Here is a 22,091-nt window from a genome sequence, read left to right on the forward strand (position 1 = left end):
CAAATGGGAAAGGAGCGAAATTACATCTGGAATATTTGGAATTGTTCCTTTATCCTTAAGCACTTCAAAATTCTTTTTCTGTTCCTAGATTAAATACTTATTGTGGTAGACTAAAAACAGGCACCGAAGATTTCCATGCCCTAATCCCTAGTATTATGCCTGCATATGTTAAATGACCTAGCAAAAGAGACTTTGCAGATGGAATTAATGTTAGACTCCTTTGTCGGGGCACAGTGGTTCACACCTGTAATCCCAGCACGTTGAGAGGCCAAGACAGGAGAATCACTAAAGCCCAGGAGTTCAAGATCAGCCTGGGCAACAAAGGGAGGCCCCATCTCTCAAAAAAAATTTTTAAAAAACAGCCAGGTGGCCAGGTGTGGTGGCTCATGCCTGTAATCCCACCACTTTGGGAGGCCAGGACAAGCAGATCACCTGAGGTGGGGAGTTTGAGACCAGCCTGACCAACATGGAGAAACCTTGACTCTACTAAAAATACAAAATGAGCCGGTCATGGTGGCGCATGCCTATAATCCCAGCTATTTGAACCCAGGAGGCAGAGGTTGTGGTGAGCCGAGACTGCACCACTACACTCCAGCCTGGGCAACAGCAGCAAAACTTTGTCTCCAAAAAACCCAGCCAGGCATGGTGGTGCATGCCTGTAGTCCCACCTACTCAGGAGGCTGAGATGGGAGGATTGCTTGAGCCTGAGAGTTCAAGGCTGCAGTAAACTGTGGTCACGCCACTGCACTCGAGCCTGGGTGACAGAGCGAGACCCTATCTCAAAAAAAAAAAAAAAATTACAGACTGTAAAATAGGGAGATTATCCAAGAGGGTCCAGAGTAATCAAATAGACATTTAACAGTAAATATAGAAGACAGAAGGGTTAAGTCAGAGAGAGGGATGATGGAAGAAGTAACAGGAATGATTCAAAATGGAAGAGGGACTTTACCCACTATTGTAGGCTCTGAAGAAAAGGGGACCATGAGCCAGGGAATGAAGGCAGCCTTCAGAAGCTAGAAATGACCCTCAGCTAACAGGCTGCAAGAAAAGGAGACTTTGATCTTTCAACTGCAAAGAAGGATCTGCTAACAACTAAATAAACAAGAAAATGGATTTGCCCCCTGCCCCAAAACCCTCATAAAGGAAGGCATTCCTGCCAGCACCCTGAATTTAGCCCAGGTAAGAATCATGTCACCCCTCTGACCTACAAAACTATAAGACGATTCATTTGTGTTAAGTCACTGAGTTTGTAGTAGTATTTGTAACAGCCTGAAAGGAAAACTTATATACTTACTTACCTTAATAAAACCTTGAATTTAAAGGACTCAGAAGGGTCCCTAAAGTCATTTAAAAATATTTCATTTTGCTAGGCATGGTGGCTCCTGCCTATAATTCCAGCACTTTGAGAGGCCAAGGTGGACAGATCACCTGAGGTCAGGAATTCAAGACCAGCCTGACCAACATGGAGAAAGCCCATCTCCATCTCTACAGAAAATACAAAATTAACTGGATGTGGTGGTACATGTCTGTAATGCCAGCTACTCAGGAGGCTGAAGCAGGAGAATCACTTGAACCTGGGAGGCGGAGGCTGTAGTGACCCGAGATTGCGCCATTGCACTCCACCCTGGTGACAGAGTGAGACTCTCTCTCAAAAAAAAAAAAAAATTTTGTAGAGACAGTGCCTCTCTATGTTACCCAGGTGGGTCTCAAAGTCCTAGGCTCAAGTGATCCTCCCAAAGTGCTGAGATTACAGGTGTGAGCCACTGCACCCAGCCTAAACTGTATTTTAAAAATCCAGTTCATGTCTGGTCCCAAATGGTTCTGGTAAAATAAGTTGTGTTATGACTGGATATGTGTGTACAGCCAATAAAATGCAATAAAATATTAAAAGACTGAAAGCTACACAGCAATTATTTTTATGTAAGAACTCTAAAAAGTAGTTGACAAGTTATTCTGAGAAACATTTCATCTAGGACTGATTTCTAAGGCAGCATTTGAGTTTCCATAAAAATAGAACCTTCTGTCTCAGAAGGTATATCAATAAGAGTACCAGAATCTTCTATTTCCAAGTGCAGTGGTTTCTCCTGCTCACAACTCAGGTTTGAACTGTCTTTCATTTGAATCTCTTCCTCTTCCAATTCCAAAGGTTTATCTGGGGCTGAAGCTACCACTTCTTCGTCTTCATTTTCATGTAGAAAGCTACAGATCATGTTGGGTCGGTAGGAGAAATCATTATCCTTTATTTGCAGCCATTCCACCCCACCTAATTTGGAGGGGTGAGGAATAAACAAAAAGACACATTAAAAAAAGTTAGTAAAGTGTATTCTTCTTTAATTTAAATTTCTATCCTATAAATACATGTCAGACTGAAAGCCCAACATACAGCAAGGAACATGGTATCTGTAACCACTGATAAAATATAATTTCCATCTTATCTGGAGACCTTGGAATGCCTATTGGGTAGATACCATCAAAATCACTACACATTACCAACTTCAATGACTATTCCATGCCTTTTTCCAGAGTTCAGTTCTCAGCTCATTCTCAGAAACAATTTGAGCACTTTCTGCCATCTCATGCCTTTAAGGAAACTTACTACTTCCCTACAACTTTTTTTTTTTGAGACAGAGTCTTGCTCTGTCGCCCAGGCTGGAGTGCAGTGGCGCAATCTCAGCTCACTGCAACCTCCGCCTCCCAGGTCCAAGCAATTCTCCCACCACAGCCTCCTGAGCAGCTGGGATTACAAGTGCCTACCACCACACCCGGCTAATTTTTTGTATTTTTAGTAGAGACGGGGTCTCACTATGTTGGCCAGGCTGATCTGGAACTCCTGACCTCAAGTGATTTGCCCGCCTTGGCCTCTCAAAGTGCTGGCATTACAGGCGAGAACCACTGTGCCCAACCAAGACTGTGACTTTTTGTTGTTGTTGTTGTTGAGACAAGAGTTTTTTTTTTTTTTTTTTTTTTTTTTGAGACGGAGTTTCGCTCTTGATACCCAGGCTGGAGTGCAATGGCACAATCTCGGCTCACTGCAACCTCCGCCTCCTGGGTTCAGGCAATTCTCCTGCCTCAGCCTCCTGAGTAGCTGGGATTACAGGCACGCGCCACCGTGCCCAGCTAATTTTTTGTATTAGTAGAGACGGGGTTTCACCATGTTGACCAGGATGGTCTCGATCTCTTGACCTCGTGATCCACCCGCCTCGGCCTCCCAAAGTGCTGGGATTACAGGCTTGAGCCACCGCGCCCGGCCGAGACAAGAGTTTTTTGCTCTTGTCGCCCAGGCTGGAGTGCAATGGTATGATATCAGTTCACTGCAACCTCTATCTCCTGGGTTCAAGTGATTCTCCTTCCTCAGCCTCCCGAGTAGCTGGGATTACAGGTGCCCACCACCATGCCCTGCTAGTTTTTTATATTTTTTAGTAGAGACACGGTTTCACCATGTTGGTCAAGCTAGTCTTGAACTCCTGACCTCAGGTGATCCACCCACCTCGGCCTCCGAAAGTGCTGGGATTACAGGCATGAGCCACCGTGCCTGGCCAAGACTGTGGCCAAGAACTTCTAAGACTAGTTCATAAAAGACATTGTGGCTTCTACCTCGTTTTCATGGAATACTTTATCTCAAAGAAGCCAGCTGCCATATCAGGAGGACATTCAAACAGTCCCGTGAGGAGGACAACAGTCCTACGAGGAGGAACTGAGGCCACCTGCCAGCAACCAAAACAAATTTATAAGCCATATGAATAAGCCGTTTTATAATCAGATTTCCAGCATTACTCAAGCCTTCAGATGACTACAGCCCAGATAACATTCTGACTGCAACTTCATCAGAGACCTAGAGCCAGAACCACCTACCTAAACTGTTCCCAAATTCCTGATTCAAAGAAACTGTAAGATACTGGTTTTGTTGTTGTCATTTAAAGCCGTTACATTTAGGGGTAATTGGTTATGCAGCAGTAGATAACTAATGCAGACTTGAATTGTTGGTTGCTCATTTATTTGACTAAGCAAAACACCCAAACATTCCCAAAGATCTGTCAGATTTTTAAAAACTAGGAGGAAACTCATAACTTCCTTTAATAAGAATATTTCAACAATACCTAAGCTTATGATACATGTCAGCCTTTCAAATTTATTCTAGAACCTAGTACTTCTTTCTTCCTACAATTATTACAAAGTTCCTAAAAGAAGGCATAGTTTGGGGATACACATGATAAGAACAAAGTTTTATTATATAGTTGTATATAGGTCATGTAATTAATTTTTTTTTTTTTTTTTTTTTTTTGAGATGGAGTTTTGCTCTTGTTACCCAGGCTGGAGTGCAATGGCGCGATCTCGGCTCACCGCAACCTCCGCCTCCTAGGCTCAGGCAATTCTCCTGCCTCAGCCTCCTGAGTAGCTGGGACTACAGGCACACGCCACCATGCCCAGCTAATTTTTGTATTTTTGGTAGAGATGGGGTTTCACCATGTTGACCAGGATGGTCTCGATCTCTTGACCTCGTGATCCACCCGCCTCGGCCTCCCAAAGTGCTGGGATTACAGGCATGAGCCGCCGCGCTCAGCACAGTCACGTAATTAATTTTATAAGATCAATGTACCTTCAAATGTTTATTCCTTGTTAAGCTATACTCATCATGAAAATCTTATTTACTAGAATTTCAAATATGTTGTTGAGCAGTGAACCTTTAAACCATCAAATGATTATTTGTTGAGCTCCACAAACATGGGTCTGCTTCAGGTGCAAAAAGCACTAGTCTAAAAGTCTTGAGTATGTGGTGACCAGCGAGTGAAGAAGAATAAGTGGATGCAAATTAAGAACTAGACTCAGGCCGGGCACAGTGGCTCACACCTGTAATTCCAGCACTTTGGGAGGCTGAGGCAGGTGGATCACCTGAGGTCAGGAGTTCGAGACCAGCCTGGCCGACGTGGTGAAACCCCATGTCTATTTAAAAAAAAAAGAAAGAAAAAGAAAAAGAACTGAGAACTGGACTAAAAGTCCTGGTGCAGTGGCTCATGCCTGTAATCCCAACACTTTGGGAGGCTGAGGTGGAAGGATTGCTTGAGCCCAGGGGTTTGAGACCAGCTGGGCAACATAGTATTCTGTCTCTATTTTAAAAAAAGGCCAGGTGCAGTGGCTCACACTTTAGGAAGCCGAGGCAGGCAGATCATCTGAGGTTGGGAGTTTGAGACCAGCCTGACCAACATGGAGTAACCCTGTCTCTACTAAAAATACAAAATTAGCCGGGCATAGTGGCGCATGCCTGTAATCTCAGCTACTCGGAAGGCTGAGGCAGGACAATTGCTTCAACCTGGGAGACAGAGGTTTCAGTGGGCCAAGATTGTGCCATTGCACTCCAGTCTGGGCAACAAGAGCAAAACTCCATCTCAAAGAAAACAAAAAACAACAACAAAAAAAAACAAAGAAATAGCCAGGCATGGTGGAACGCGCCTGTGGTCCCAGCTACTGGGGAGGCTGAGGTGGGGGGATGGGGAGCAGAGGTCACATTGAGATGACATCGGGCCCCAACACTCCAGCCTGGGTAACAGGGTGAGACCGTCTCAAAAAAATAATATAAAAAATTTTTAAAAAGAACTAGACTTAGGACTAACACAACTGTGGTCCTAGAGTCTTTCCCACATTTAAAGACAGTTTTGGCTAGGGGCGGTGGCTCACGCCTGTAATCCTAGCACTTTGGGAGGCCGAGGCAGGTGGATCATCTGAGGTCAGGAGTTCAAGACCAGTATGGCCAACATGGTGAAACCCTGTCTCTAATAAAAATACAAAAATTAGCTAGGCGTAGTGGTGCATGCCTGCAATCTCAGCTACTCCAGAGGCTGAGGCAGGAGAATCACTTGCACCCAGAGTGGGAGGTTGCAGTAAGCTGAGATGGCTCCACTGTACTCCAGCCTGGGCAATAGAGCGAGACTGTCGCAAAAAAAAAAAAAAAAAAAAAGCTTTTTTCAGCTGTGAGCCCGTTGGGGAAGGCTATTGCAGCTGCAAAAAGTTTCCAGGGGATTTCAACTTGGGAATTCAAAACTATTGTGATCATATTCACTTCACTTACAAGGAAGTTTTTCCCCCTACATGTCAGACAGGTAATATGCTGACATCATAACAAGGTTTGAGGGAGGCACATCTTATACATGAGTGTAAACACATCATCACGCTTATGAACTACAAAAAGATATAAGGAAATGTTTAATTAAAGAGGGGGAGGGGGAAGGAGGAGAGGGAGACAGCAGAAGAACTGCTGAATTCCCTAGGGCTTAGATATCAAGTTTCTTTGAAAACTCCTCAGTTCTTTCCAATGCAAAGCAGATAAAGATTTCTATGTCCCCAGTGCCCTCAATTATATCTGAGTTCAACTGAATTTTAACTCTACACTTGGTACTTTACATGGAGAACCCTCAATTTTAATATATTAAACATAATTATGAGGCCAGCCACCGTGGCTCACACCTATAATCCCAGCACTCTGTAGGCCGAGGTAGGTGGATCACTTGAGGTCAGGAGTTTGAGACCAGCCTGGCCAACACAGTGAAACCCCATCTCTACTAAAAAATATAAAATTATTGCAGATGCAGTTGCTGAAAAAAAAAAAAAGCTAGGCATGATGGCGGGTGCCTGTAATCCCAGCTGCTCAGGAGGAGGTTGCAGTGAGCTGAGAGTGTCCCAGTGCACTCCAGCCTGGGCAACAGAGCAAGATTCTGTCTTAAAAAAAAGAAAACATTATGTATAGTTATTACTACAAAGTACAAGGACTGTCCTGGCATCAATGTATCATTGTTATAGACAATACTGGATCACCTATTTTCAGAGAATACTAACCTATGTTTTCTTCTCCTTCCTTCTTCTCTGTCAGAAGAGTTCTTGTCATGCTGAGCTTCTTCATGGTATGGCATTTATATTTTAGCACTGTTTTATTACTGCCTTCTGTATCAGCTAGAACAGAAATGAACTCCATTAGTATACTGCTTATGACATCAAATAAAACAATGATGAAGCCTTAATAATTCCAGGGAGTCAGACTAAACTACTTCCTGTCAAGATAGTGTAGTAAATTCAAGGTATAACTAATGCCTTCTGCTCTAAGCACAGAAAAATGACAGATAAAATACAGTAACAGAGACGGGCACGGGGTCTCATGCCTGTAATGCCAGCACTTTGGGAGGCTGAGGTGGGTGAATCACCTGAGGTCGGGAGTTCGAGACCAGCCTGACCAACATGGAAAAACCCCGTCTCTACTAAAAATACAAAATTAGCTAGGTGTGGTGGCATATGCCTGTAATTCCAGCTACTCAGGAGGCTGAGGCAGGAGAATCGCTTGAACCTGGTAGGCAGAGGTTGCAGTGAGCCAAGATCGTGCCACTGCACTCCAGCCTGGGCAAAAGAGCAAAATTCCATCTCAAAAAAAAAAAAAATACATTAACAGTTGAAAGCACCACTGTATTCAAAAGTAACAAACATCTCCATGGGACAGAAACACAGATTTATGAGTGAGATTAAACCCATAGGTCTAACAGGCTTCATCCCTGAAGTGGGAAATTGGGGCCAGGAATTGTACCCCATACGGTATTGGGATCTAAAATTCTACCACTCAAAATGAAGGACTAAAGTCAGACTTACTACTTGAAGGCAAAGTATGGAGTAGGGACATTCTCAATCATGAAGGGCTGAGAAAAAAAATTGCTGCCAACCTGCTGCCTGGAGTTGAAACTTTCAAAAAACTGTATGCCTAGGCAGGAGGGAGGATGAGGCCCTTGTGCCAAGGATATGAAGCACCTACTTCCATATACTGCTACTGTGAGTGTAAACTGATACCACACTTTAGAAAGTAGGCTGCTCTGCCTATGAAGTAGCCCTTTTTTTATTCCTTGGCCAGGAGTGGTGGCTCACACCTATAATCCCAGCACTTTGAGAGGCCCAGATGGGTGAATCACTTGAGGTCAGGAGTTTGGGACCAGCCTGGCCAACATGGTGAAACCCTGTCTCTACCAAAAATGTAAAAATTAGCCAGGCATGGTGGCAGGCGCTTGTAATCACAGCTACTCGTGAGGCTGAGTTAGGAAAATTGCCTTAACTTGGGAGGCAGAGGTTGCAGTGAGCCAAGATTTTGCCACTGCACCCTAGCCTGGGCGACAGAGCAAGACTCCATCTCAAAAAAAGAAAAAAGATAAATTCAGGAGAGTGAACATCTCTGAAGACAGAGGGAAAGAAATAAGTTTGGAAAGGGATACAGAAGGATTTCAAATATATCTGGAATGGGGTTTGTTTGTTTTTGAGACACAGTCTAGCTCTGTTGCCCAGGCTGGAGTGCACTGGTGTGATCTTGGCTAACTGCAACCTCCACCTCCTGGGTTCAAGCAATTCCTATACCTCAGTCTCCCGAGTAGCTAGGGCTACAGGCACACACCACAATACCCATCTAATTTTTGTATTTTTAGTAGAAATGGGGTTTTGCCATGTTGGCCACACTGGTCTTGAACTCCTGGCCTCAAGTGATCTGCCTGCCTCAGCCTCCCAAAGTGCTGGGATTACAGGATTGAGCTCGCTCACCCAGCCTGGAATGTTTTTTTTAATTATAATCTGAGTCAAGTTTGGCAAAATGGTAGGACATGCTATAGCTAGACAATGGATACATGAGATATTTAATGTTTATTGTGTATGACTGAAATAGTTCATATTAAAAAGGGCTGGGCTAACAATCACTTACCATGTTCAACATTTTCTTCAAATATAACACAGGTCCCAAGAGTGTCTGCAGAAAAATATGAAGACAAATTGTTGAGAAGAGCTACCATCTCTGAAAGGCCCATAACAGGAGTTCCACCAATCTGACATCCTCCTACCTTCATACTCCCCAGCAAAGACACAACTGTCCACTTGCAGAATGGGCCTCTCAGTGTCAATGCCCTACAACAGAATAAAAGATCATTGAAAAACATCATTAGAAAAAGGCTTCAACATTGTAACCTTGCTACCAAGGAAACTAATCTCCAAAACCGGGGAACCTCTAGAGCATCTTGTCCTACCAAGTACAGGATAAATTACAACTGCTCTGATCACAGCAGCTGCAACCTGAAGACTCCTTAATTCATAGTAAAGTAACAAGGTCTATTTCAGTCAATATCCTCTTCAAGAGTAAGCTAAGAACAGAGGAAGTTTTGTCAACATTAGTGCAAAGAGTCTAATCTATATATCATCTGTCTATTTTTTGAGACAGTGTCTTGCTCTGTTGCCCAGGCTGTAATGCAGTGGCATGGTCATGGCTCACTGCAGCCTTGACCACGAGGGTTTGGGCAATCCTCCCGCCTCAGCCTCCTGAGCAGCAGGGACCACAGGCAGTTGCCACTATGCCCAGCTAATTTTTTATTATTATTGTAGAGAGGGGGTCTCACTATGTTGGCCAGGCTGGTCTCCAACTCCTGGCTCAAGTGATCCTCCCACCTCAGCCTCCGAAAGTGCTGAGATGACAGGAATACACGTACTGTTCCTTACCAAAATGTTACCTCCTCCAAATCTTTAACTTTCTCTTCAGCCACACATTGAGACAGGCAAGCAAAGTTAGACATTTTCTCCTATCTGCTCCCATAGTCCCCCCTGGACTTCTACATTATACTTAATTATATATGAATTAATTATACTTAGTGTACGTCTTATTCTTAGAGTTCACTGCTTTGTAAGGTGAAATAAATATATCAATACTTGTGGACAGGTATTTCACCATTCATTCTTGTTTTACATTTAAGAAACTCTGGAACAATCCCCAAGTCTAGAAAACTCACCAAAATCTTACATTTGTTTTCACATTTTGAGAGAAAGTCTGAATCAATTATTCCTGATAATTCCACCAGAACCAACTGCTCCTGGTGAAAGAAAGAGGGGTTAACATGGTAGCACGCGAGCAGGCAGGAGGAGGCAATTAGCAAAAGAAGCCAAAAATCCCACCTTTGTGAAAACCGGACCGTGTTTTCAACAAGAGGAAGCGACGCTACCTAAGGTAACTTCCCAGTACTTCCCATCCTAAGTACGGGGTGACGATTAGGGTTGAGGTCCCACGTTGCCCGGTTCCCCGCGCCCAGGTGCAAGAAGCCACTGAGACGCGGCGGGGCCTCCCTCCCGCCGGCAGCGCCCCGACTCCCTTCCCCACACACAGCGGGCACAGACATCACCGCCACCGTGGTGTAGGCTTTCGGCGTAGCGCTTACTACCTCCTCCTCCTCCTCTTGTTCGTCCTCCAGACTCCGCTCGTCGACAGCCGCCATGCTCACTCGCCGCCTCGCCTCCCAGTCACTGGCCACACCCGCCCGGAACCGCCATCTTGAGTACGGGCAGCAGCTCCCATGCGGAGCAGCTCTCTGGGTTTCTGCTGCTCTGCTCCTCGCCGCGCAAACCGCTCCTGCCCGGACCCGAGATGTCGGCTTCCGGTGGGCGGGTGGCTAAGGGTGTCCGGGGCGGCGGTGCCGTAGCAGAGACCCGCACGGCCGCCTCCTTGCTCGGTGCATGAGAGCAAAGGCGGCAGTGGGCTGCCGTCGGCCGCGGAGGCCGCTCGGTCACGCAAGGGAGGACCTGCGACCTAGGGAGTCGCCAGGCTCCGGGCCCCGCTGGTGGGGAGGACTGGCAGGGCAGAGGGGATCAAGGTGAAAGCAAGGAAACCATGTTTTCGGGGGATCATGGACAGAGAGACCTTGTGTTGACGCGAATACATTTCTTGGAAAGAAATTCTTAATACTGTGTGAGCGCTAATCTTCTATTCAATGTCCCCCAAGCCAAGTTAAAGGCACATGCAGTTTAACAAGTAACGAGTGCCTGCAGAGTAAAAAGCACTGCACCAGGAGCTATGAAAAATAGAAAGTGGGCTTACATTTAAGGCCTGCAGGAGCATAGGATCTGTTAGAGGTGTATAAATGAACCCAAGCAAGTGCTGTAAGAGGTACAGTTTGTTACGGAAATACAGAGACCTGGGCAAGAGAAGTTTGAACAGAATTTTCTTAAAGTATCCCATAGATGTTTCTGATTATGAAAGAAATGGTCTTCGTACTTAACGATAGCATGATCTAGTGGTTAAGATCATGAGCTCTGGATTTTAATACCTGTCAGGTTCTGCGGCATTTTAACAGCAAGGCTTTGGGCAGATTGGTTATTGTGAGGATTAAATGAGATAATACATGTAAAATAAATTTGGCCCAGTATTCAGCACATGGTAAGCATTTAAAGTGCATTTAGTTTGGGCGCGGTGGCTCACGCCTGTAATCTCAGCACTTTGGGAGGCCAAGGTGGGCAGATCACTAGGTCAAGGGTTCGAGACCAGCCTGGCTAACATGGTAAAACCCTGTTTCTACTAAAAATACAAAAAATTAGTTGGGTGTGGTGGGGCACACCCCTAATCCCACTCAGGAGACTGAGGCAAGAGAATCGCTTGAACCCAGGAGGCAGAGGTTGCAGTGAGCCGAGATTGTACTGTTGCACTCCAGCCTAGGCAACAGTGAGACTCCATCTCAAAAAAAAAAGTGCATTGAATCTATTATTAGTAGTAATGTATAAATGGTTTTTTGTTTGTTTGTTTGTTTGTTTGTTTTTAATATAGAGACAGGATTTCACCATGTTGGCCAATCTGGTCTTGAACTCCTGACCTCGTAATCCACCTGCCTTGGCCTCCCGAAGTGCTGGGATTACAGGCATGAGCCACCATGCCTGGCCTATATAAATGTTTTTAAAGCAGGAACCGCAGCAAGAAACAAACCTCTCAGAACTGGGAAGGAAGGGGTGATTTATTCAGCCGGGAGCAAGGCAGTATAACTGCCTCACAGCCAAGCTCATCTAACAAAGAAAGACCCTGCCCTTATAAAGGTTTACAACTCTAGAGATTACCCTTGAAAGGGTCTTGGGTTTACAGCTTTAGAAATTGCATGTGAAAGTGTCTTGGTCCATAGAGAGGCATGGGGTGGGGATATGATCCTGTTTAAGTAAAAACAATGCCTTCCTGAAAGATTCCTCCATACCATGCCTGAGATTTATAGGAGGGTGATTAAGGTGGCACAGGTCTGCCAGGCTTTACTTCTCCTATTGAAATGAAATGCGGAAGTCAAGGGGAAGGTGGGCTTAGATGCTTAGGTCTCCCTCTTCATTTTAGTATGATGCTCTTTTTTCTCTTTCTTTTTCTTTCTGTATTTCTTTATTTCTCTCTCTTTCTCTCTGTTTTTTCTTTCCTTTGTTTTTTGTGACGGAGTCTGGCTCTGTCACCCAGCCTGGAGTGCAGTGGTGCCGTCATAGCTCCCTGTACTCTCAAACTCCTGGGCTCAAAGGGGGCCTCCTACCTCTGCTTTCTAACTGGCACCACAGGTACATGCCACAGCGCCTGTCTTTACATAATGGTTGTTGTATGAGTGTGCCATAACTTGATCCTCAATTTTTTAACACATAGGTTATTTACAATTTGTGGATATTGTAAATAACACTGTAGTAAACACTTTTGTGTATATTTTTGTCCATTTGCCTAATTAAATGTATAGAATTTCATAGCTTAAAAAAGTAGAAGGAACACTGGACCTGTGAGAAGTATATTTGAATTCTGGCTCTGAAACTTAATAATTGTGAACTTTTCCAACCTCAGTTTTCTTATTATATGAGGATGAAAATATTTATACTTAGGCTGGGCGCGGTGGCTCACACCTGTAATCCCAGCACTTTGGGAGGCCGAGGCAGGCTGATCACGAGGTCAAGAGATCGAGACCATCCTGGCCAACATGGTGAAACCCCGTCTCTACTAAAAATACAAAAATTAGCCAAGCGTGGTGGCATGCACCTGTAGTCCCAACTACTTAGTAGGCTGAGACGGAAGAATTGCTTGAACCCAGGAGGCGGAGGTTGCAGTGAGCCGAGATTGCGCCACTGCACTCCAGACTGGTGACAGAGCAAGACTGCGTATCAAAAAAAAGAAAGAAAGAAAGAAAATATTTATACTTACCGTGTCTTTTTCGCTTGGAAAGCAAAAACTCAATCGTATATCTAAAAATGCTTAGTAAATTGAAAAATTACATCCTCCCCAGATATGGGGAGGACAGGGAGGAGTGGACAATCCAAGCTGAGGGAACAGCAGAAGCAAAGGCTTAAATGTTGAAGGAAAATAAAATGAACAGAGTAGTTTAAATAATAAGCATAACATAAGTACTAGTTAACTAAAAGTAAAGGCCATTTAAGAATTGTACAGCGGCAGCCAGGCACCGTGGCTCATGCCTGTAATCCCAGCACTTTGGGAGGCTGAGGCAGGTGGATCGCAAGCTCAGGAGTTCGAGACCAGCCTGACCAACATGGTGAAACCCCTTATCTACTAAAAATACAAAAATTAGCTAGGTGTGGTAGCGAGGGCTTGTAATCCCAGCTACTCGGGAGACTGAGGCAGGAGAATCGCTTGAACCCAGGAGGTGGAGGTTGCAGTGAACTGAGATCATGCCATTGCACTCCAGCCTGGGCGACAGAGTGAGACTCTCTCTCAAAAAAAAGAAGAGTTGTACAGAGGCAAAGGAATTTAAGTAATCCCTCCCTAGTGCAAGTTTATCTTGCATTCTAGGCTAGGTTGTAAACTATATTTAGAAAAAAGTAAAGGCTAGCAGACTGGGCACCACCCTTAATCGCACTGGATCTAAGGATTGAAGGCATAGTATGGAGAAACGCCCTCCATTGTTCTTGCTCAATCTTGCTCAAACCCCCACCTAGTCAGGTACGCCACACCTCCTTCATCCATCACAACCCTGTCACATGTACTTTCTAGAATTATCAGCCTTTAAAAGGGCTAGGATCTTCTTTGTCAGGGAGCTCATTTCTTTAGACGCAAGTCTGCCAATACTCCCGGCCAAATAAAAGTCACTTCATTCTTTAACTCTGGTGTCTCGGAGGTTCTGCAGCTTGTCCTGCTACAGAGGAATGAAAATATGTACATTTTGGAAGATTAGTGTGTTATAACTCAAGATGTCCCTTTTTAAAATAAACAAGCCTCATACTTCTAGCAAAGGTTATTATTGTTCAGTATTTACGAAGTAATTATTATTTTTATTTACTTTTAATGAGTTACAAAAGAATACACAGTTAAAAGTGAGGCTTTTTTTTTCTTTTACTTTTTTTTTAAAGAGAGAAGGAAAGGGGCGGGTGTTTTTGCGACACCCTCCCACATCCCCCAAGCCATTTTTCTTTTTGGATGGAGTCTCACTCTGTCACCCAGGCTGGATTGCAGTGGCACAATCTCAGTCCACTGCAACCTCTGCCCCCCCGACCGGGTTCAAGCAATTCTTGTGCCTCAGCCTCCTGAGTAGCTGGGATTACAGGTGTACGATATCATGCCCAGCTCATTTTTGTATTTTTATTAGAGACAGGGTTTCATGGTGTTAGCCAGGCTGGCCTCAAACTCCTGACCTCAGGTGATCCACCTGCCTCAGCCTCCCAAAGTGATGGGATTACAAGCATGAGCCACTGCGCCCAGCCAATAATTGTAATATTATAATGTGGCACATAGACTGGAAAACCATTCTTTTGGAAGGAAGGAAGACATCATAGTAATGACTTCATGGTCTAGAGCTTGAACCCTGTGAAAATAAGCTAAAAGTTTGAAACCTCTCTCAGGCTCAAAACAGGAGTTTATTAGGCACAACAACCCATCAGCATCAGCTTTGAAAGAGGGAGACAAAGAAGGCTTTTGGTGATTGGGAGGAATTTCCACAATATAACAGTGGGACTCCATTCTTAATACAATCTACTCTCAATGACAGAATTCTTAAAAAGATTAAAAGGAGCCAGGTGCAGTGACTCATACCTGTAATCCCAAAATTTTGGGAGGCTGGGGCGGGAGGACTGCTTGAGCCCAGGAGTTCAAGACTAGCCTGGGCCATATAGTGAGACCTTGTCTCTACAAAAAATTTAAAAAATTACCCAGGCATGGTATCACATGTGTGTAGTCCCAGGTTCTTAGGGGGTTCAGGTGGGAGGATCACTTGAGCCCAGGAGCTCGAGGCTAGAAGGAGCTGCAATCGTGCCTCTTACTTCACTCCAGCCTGGCTGATAGAGTAAGACCCTGCCAAAACAAACAAACAAACAAACGGTGTGCTAAGTGAAAGAAGTCAGACACAGAGGACCACATACTGAAGGGTTCCATTTACATGAACTCTCCAGAATAGGCAAGCCTATAAAGAGAAATCGTTGGTTGGGCCTGGTAGTTTACACCTATAATCCCAGCACTTTGGGAGTCAAAGGTAGGAGAGTCCCTTGAGGCCAGGAGTTTAACACCAGCCTGGGCAACATAGGGAGATCTCATCTCTCTCTTTAAAGAGAGAGAGAGAGAAGATTAGTGGTTGCCAGTGTTTGGGAGGATGGCAAAATGAAGAGTCACTGCTACTGGATATGGAGTTTCTTTTTCTTTTTTTTTTTTTAAGTAAAAGAAAGTTTATTAAAAAAGTAAATGAATAAAGGAATGGCTACTCCATAGGCAGAGCAGCAGCTTGGGCTGCTCTACTGATAATACTTACAGTTACTTTTTGATTATATGCTAAACAAGGGATGGCTTATTATTTATGAGTTTTCCAGGAAAAGGGTGGACAATTCCCAGAACTGAGGGTTCCTCCCCCATTTAGATCATATAAGGTAATTTCTGGAAGTTGCCATAGGATCTGTAAACTGTCACAGTGCCAGTGGGAGTGTCTTTTATTTATTTATTTATTTATTTAATTTTTTTTTAATTTAATTTTTTTTTTTTTTTTTTAAGACGGGTTTCACCATGTTGGTCTGGCTGGTCTTGAACTCCCGACCTCAGGTGATCCGCCCACCTTGGCCTCCAAAGTGCTTGGATTACAGGCGTGAGCCACCGGGGAGTGTCTTTTAGCATGCTAATACATTATAATTAGCATATAATGAGCAATGAGGAGGACCAGAGTTCAATCTCCTCACCATCTTAGTTTTGGTGGGTTTTGGCCAGCTTCTTTACTTCACCCTGTTTTATCTGCAAGGTCTTTATGACCTCCTATCTCTTCCTATGACTTGGAATACCTAACCTCCTGGGAATGCAGCCCAGTAAGTCTGTCTTATTTTACCAGCCCTGTACAAGATGGAGTTGCTCTAGTTCAAACGCCTCTGACAAATTTCACCCCTCCCTTTTACAAGGGAACCTTTAATGCTAAGGGTTGTAGAGGGATGAAAATCCATTTTCTGTAACTTTTTCAGGCTGAATAAGGGCAATTATATTTCTGCCTGTTAGGGTCTCTTGTATTCAGGGTAGAGAGAAGCTGAGTCAGAAAGCATCAGTATGACGAGGGCCACTCTTAACTCTTGCGTTCTGACAAAAGGTGATATAGTTTCCAATTCTCAAGAAAACAGGTAGAGAGAAACAAATGCTCCAAAGTTACTTCACAGGAGTAGACTTTACTCAATTTTTAAAGGCTGTAAAGCTCAAAGGAATTCTTGATTCCAGAGTCAGCCAGTTGGTGCGTCAGTCTATCTCCTCTGGGTTGGGGGGTCTCCTCAGTTTAGTCCCTTCGTGGTTCACCAGGAACACAATACTGGAAAGGGGTCCTGATCCAGACCCTAAGAGAGGGTTCTTGGACCTCACACAAGAAAAAATTCAGGGAGAGTCCATAGAGTACAGTGAAAGCAAGTTTATCAAGAAAGTAAAGGAATAAAGAAGGGCTACTCCATAGGTAGAGCAACCTGGAGTTCTTTTTGGGTAATGAAAATGTTCTGAAATTAATGACGATAGTTGCACAGCTCTGTTAATGTACCAAAAAAACACAAATGTATGTTTTTAAAGGGTGATTTTTATGGTATATGAATGTATCTTGGCCTTTTTTTTTGAGACGGAATCTCACTCTGTCACCCGGGCTGGAGTGCAATGGAACAGTGTTGGCTCATTATAACCTCCGCCTTCTGGGTTCAAGCCATTCTCCGGCCTCAGCCTCCCGAGTAGCTGAGACTATAGGCATGCACTACCACGTCCGGCTAATTTTTGTATTTTTAGTAGAGACAGGATTTTGCCATGTTGGCCAGGCTGGTCCTGAACTCCTGACCTCGTGATCCACCCGCCTCGGCTTCCCAAAGTGCTGGGATTACAGGCGTGAGCCACTGAGCCCAGCCTTTTTTTTTTTTAAGAAGAAGAATAGAAATGGTTTTAAACTGAACAGAGAAGAGAAAATTAGCTTGGAGTGATCAAGGAAAACTCTTTGAAAGCTAGATCAGGGCTAGAAACATGGTGGCTGCATAGAAATGTACTTTGGCTCTGAACTCAAAAAAGATGGCTTAAGGACCCATGTCTGAGGGGAAGAAAAGTTGGTAAGGGTCAAGTGTTATTAGCTTGCTTTATCTGAACCCACTTTAAGCTTGTCTGCTGAAACTAAGGCTGCTGAGGCAGAAACAATTTGATAAACATTTATTCGAAGCCAAATTGTGAGGACTGAACTGGGAAGACACACCTACAGAGGTAGGAGTGTTCTAAAGTCTGTTACAAGTTAGTTACTGGAACAGGCTTTTCAAAGGCAGCAGACAGCCTTTTTAGGAGAAGGAAGAAGGAGAGGGAGGGAAGAAAAAGGGAAGAGTACTATTTATACCAAAGTTGTTGGAGAGTACATATAATACAGAAGTTACAGTCACTGGCTACAGATTACAACATGCAGGATAAAATGTCTATGTGCAAGACAATCAGTAAAACTTTATGATCAGAAGTCAGTGTCCTTTTCAGTGTCAGTAGGTTATGCATTAATCAGTATGTCAACAATTTGAAGAGCTCACAGATTCTTGACTCAGGGACAGGATGTTGCCATGAATCACAAGACCTCCCCAAGGCAAGTTAATTTGGAAGCCTGTTTACTTTAAAAGTAAACTACAAAATGTGACATATAGGTAATGAGCCTCATGACAGTCTCAAAAGGTAATTATTATCAGGAATGACGTTTAATGAATTATCAAGAATATTATTTAACAATTAACTAGCAGGGCACAACCACTCAGTCATGCTGGGGTAGGATCCTGGGAAACTTGGATCTTGGGGAGGCCTGGAGTGAGCTAAAGGTTTGCAGTGTTTTCTTTTTACTGACTGATATGGAAAAATGTCTCTAATTTAACAACTGGTATGTTTTTACCAGTGCATACAAGCTAAATATCAGCCCTCATTAGTCTAACTTCCATTTTACACTTCAGAAAACTGACACTTAGAAAATTAGGAAACTTACCTGACTTACTACACTCTGTTGTCTTTTCTGGGAAAGCAGGAGAATCTTAACTGACCTGGTAGAGATGCCAACCTCTGTATCAGGCTAGTTAGAGTCAACAGAATGGGATCGAACATTCAGTCTTAACAGAGTTGAAGGGGAGTTCAAGAGCTAGGGAGCCACACACCTGATAAAACTGGGTCAGCCACATCATCCTATGGTAAGACTTTCATGACATTAGGATCAATAACCCTGGTTCTGTAAACGTGTCCATTGCTATGTTCTTCATCTCTTTTTGCTTTGTTTTTCACTGTATTTCCTGGGGTGTGAACTGCAACCACAAACTTGGATATTTAAGAAAAACCATGTTTCCTTACTTTCCTTAAATTAAGCTTGACTCTGAGCCCCTATCACATCAAGCTGGCAGGAAAATTTAATCTCAGTCAATTTCCTCTCCTTTATGCCACCAGATCAGGCATAGTATTTGAAGAGACCTCTCCACTCTTTAATCCGTATTGGCTACTACCGAGATTCCCGTGGTTCTTGAAGCCACACAAACCCTTCAATTTCAGACATTATGTTTCAGTAAAGCGTGGGAATCCCTGCTGTGTTTGGAACCCCTGAAGTTTAGAGGTCTGGCCTTTCTGAGGTTAGACTCTTAGGTTAGGTCTTAGCACAACTTCAGGGCACTGCTGGGAGAGAAGAGACATATCAGTTCTTTCCCAGCCTAAGGAAATCTCCATTTCCTCCTGCAGTTTTTATTTTTTGTTTTAGATACAGGGTCTCGCTCTGTTGCCCAAGCTGTAGTGCAGTGGGGTGATCACAGTTCACTGGAACTCCTGAGCTCAAGCAGTCCTCCTGCCTCAGATTCCCTGGTAGCTGAGGCTAAAGGCATGCATCACCATGCCTGGTTAATTCTTCAATTTTTATTTTGTTATTACTTTATTATTTTTTAAAATTGTATTTATTTATTTTCTTTGAGACAGAGTCTTGCTCTGTCACCCAGGCTGGAGAGCAGTGGCATAGTCCCAACTTACTGCAACCTCTGCCTGCTGGGTTCAAGTGATTCTCCTCCCTCAGCCTCCCAGGTAGTTGGGATTACAGGCATGAGCCGCCACGCTCAGCGAATTTTTGTATTTTTAGTAGAGACAGTGTTTCACCATATCGGCCAGGCTGGTCTCGAACTCCTGACCTCAAGTATCCACCCGCATCAGCCTCCCAAAGTGCTGGTATTACAGGCATGAACCACTGCTTTTCCTTCTTTCTTTGTTTTGTTTTGTTTTGAGTCTTGTCTGTCACCCAGGCTGGAGTACAATGGCGAGATCTCGGCTCACTGCAACCTCTATTCCCAGGTTCAAGTGATTCTTCTGCCTCAGCCTCCCGAGTAGCTGGGATTATGGGCACCTGCCACCATGCCCAGCTAATTTTTGTATTTTTAGTAGAGATGGGGTTTCACCATCTTGGCCAGGCTGGTCTCAAACTCCTGACCTCATGATCCACCCGCCTTGGCCTCCCCTACATGCTGGGATTACAGGCATGAGCCACCGCACCAACCTAGCTTTCTATTCTTTAAATATTCCAGAAAAAGGAATACAGATTGCTTACCTACCTGCCTGGAAGGGATAAAGGGGAAAATATAGGGCATTTGTGTCTCCATAAATTATCCTGCCAAATCACTAAAAGCCTTTGAAAAATTTGAACCTTATCGTGTTGGGTTTTTTGTTTGTTTGTTTTGCAATGGAATCTCGCTCTGTCACCCAGGCTGGAGTGCAGCGGCACAATCTCGGCTCACTGCCAACCTCCATCACCCATGTTCAAGCAGTTCTGCCTCAGCCTCCCAAGTGGCCGGAATTACAAGCGTGTACCACCATGCCCGGCTAATTTTTGTATTTTTAATAGAGGTTGGCCAGGCTGGTCTTGAACTCCTGGCCTCAAGTGATCTGCCCGCCTTGGCCTCCCAAAGTGCTGGGATCACAGGCATGAGCCACCATGCCCAGCCTTTATCATGTTGGGTTTTTTAAAAATCATATTGGTTTTAAGAGTCTAAGGTGGCTGAGTGTGGTGGTCACACCTGCAATCCCAGCACTTTGGGAGGCTGAGGCGGGTGGATCACAAGGTCAGGAGTTCCAGACCATCCTGGCCAACATGGTGAAACCCTGTCTCTACTAAAGAAATACAAAAATTAGCTGGGTGTGGTGGCATGCATCTGTAATTCCAGCTACTCTGGAGGCTAAGGCAGGAGAATTGCTTGAACCTTGAAGGTGGAGGTTGTAGTGAGCCAAGATCATGCCACTGCACTCCCTGGGCAACAGAGCAAGACTCTTTTTAAAAAAAAAAAAAGAAAAAAAGAAAGAAAAGTCAAAGGTAACCAGGAGAAGTGGTGCCCACCTGTAGTCACAGCTATTTAGGGAGGCTGAGGTGGGAGGATTGCTTGAGCCTAGAAATTCAAGGCTGCAGTGAGCCATGATCCCACCACAGTATTCTAGCCTGGGTGGCAGAGTGAGACCGTGTCTTAAAAAGAAAAACCAAAGAGTCAAAAAGATTTGTTCTCACCTGTAAGCTTGAGGCCTCAAAGTGTTCACTGAAAAGAGATTTGGGGCTGGGTGCAGAAGTTCATGCCTGTAATCCTAACACTTTGGAAGGCTGAGGCGGGCAGATCACTTGAGCCCTGGAGTTTAGCCTGGGCAACATGGCAAAACCTTGCCTCTACAAAAGATTAGCTGGGCATGATGGTGCACGCCTGTAGTCCTAGGTACTTGGGAGGCTGAGCTGGGAGGATCACTTGGGCCCGGGAGGTTGAGGCTGCAGTAACCTGTGATTGCACCACTGCACTCCAGCCTAGATCACAGAGACCCTGTCTCAAAGAGAGAAAATAAAGAGATTTGGTGGCAGAGTAGGCTATTGTATCCTGGAGATCTTGTGTGGTTCCTGGGGTATTGCAAGAAAGGGAGTAGCAGTGAGAGTGTAAAAGACAAACGCCTGGGTGGTGTCAAAATCCTGTAAGGGGCTGGGCATGGCTCACACCTGTAATCTCAGCACTTTGGGAGGCCAAGGCAGGCGGATCACCTGAGTTCAGGAGTTCAAGATCAGCCCGACTAACATGGTGAAACCGTCTCTACTAAAAATACAAAAATTAGCTGGGTGTGGTGGTGCAGGCCTGTAATCTCAGCTACTCGGGAGGCTGAGGCAGGAGAATCCCCTGAACTAGGGAGTCAGAGGTTGCAGTGAGCCAAGATGGGGCCACTGTACACCAGCCTGGCAACAAGCAAGACTGTCTCAAAAGAAAAAACAAAAAACAAACAAAAAAAAACAAGAATCACAAAAATATTTTAGAAATATAATTTATGAGAAATAAAGTACAGCGTTATGCTCTATATTTAAAAGCCTGCCACTAGGAGGAGACAAATGAATTAAAAATTGTTTTTTCTTTTCTCTTTTTTTTTTTTTTTGAGACAGAGTTTCGCTCTTGATACCCAGGCTGGGGTGCAATGGCGCGATCTCGGCTCACCGCAACCTCCGCCTCCTGGGTTCAAGCAATTCTCCTGCCTCAGCCTCCTGAGTAGCTGGGATTACAGGCACACGCCACCATGCCCAGCTAATTTTTTGTATTAGTAGAGACGGGGTTTCACCATGTTGACCAGGATGGTCTCGATCTCTTGACCTCGTGATCCACCCACCTCGGCCTCCCAAAGTGCTGGGATTACAGGCTTGAGCCACCGCGCCCGGCTAAAATTGTTTAATCTGTTCTTTTAGAATACATTTTCTTTTTTTGTTTGTTTCTTGAGACAGAGTCTTGCTCTGTTGCCCAGAGTGCAGCAGCACCATCTTGGCTCACTGCAACCTCTGCCTCATGAGTTCAAGCGATTCTCTTGCCTCAGCCTTGTTTTTGAGGTTTTTTGTTTGTTTGTT

The 22,091-nt window shown here is 44.4% G+C and overlaps 2 protein-coding genes and 1 non-coding gene across 3 annotated transcripts in view; all 3 read right to left on the reverse strand.

Moving 5' to 3' along the window:
- RPF2 (ribosome production factor 2 homolog) overlaps positions 1–2,136 on the reverse strand; it is a 57,701-nt gene extending 55,565 nt beyond the window's left edge. Inside the window, exon 1 of the mRNA XM_021670487.2 lies at positions 2,051–2,136. The gene's annotated coding sequence lies outside the window, so the exon portion shown is untranslated. The remainder of the gene's footprint in view (positions 1–2,050) is intronic.
- GTF3C6 (general transcription factor IIIC subunit 6) lies at positions 1,901–10,381 on the reverse strand. Its single transcript, XM_012438469.2, has 6 exons — positions 10,212–10,381; positions 9,786–9,866; positions 8,850–8,913; positions 8,714–8,758; positions 6,829–6,942; positions 1,901–2,263 (listed from the first exon to the last, which is right to left on the reverse strand). The coding sequence occupies exons 1-6, from the start codon at positions 10,263–10,265 to the stop codon at positions 1,983–1,985; spliced, it is 639 nt and encodes a 212-aa protein (XP_012293892.1). The 5' UTR covers positions 10,266–10,381; the 3' UTR covers positions 1,901–1,982.
- Positions 6,086–6,186, reverse strand: LOC135268593 (small nucleolar RNA U13). Its single transcript, XR_010336897.1, has one exon. It is a non-coding gene; the product is annotated as a small nucleolar RNA U13 (small nucleolar RNA).
- Positions 10,382–22,091: the final 11,710 nt, after the last annotated feature.

Source organism: Aotus nancymaae, unplaced genomic scaffold (assembly GCF_030222135.1).
Source record: "Aotus nancymaae isolate 86718 unplaced genomic scaffold, 86718_ANA_hifiasm-v0.15.2.pri h1tg000040l, whole genome shotgun sequence".
Classification (NCBI taxonomy): domain Eukaryota; kingdom Metazoa; phylum Chordata; class Mammalia; order Primates; family Aotidae; genus Aotus; species Aotus nancymaae.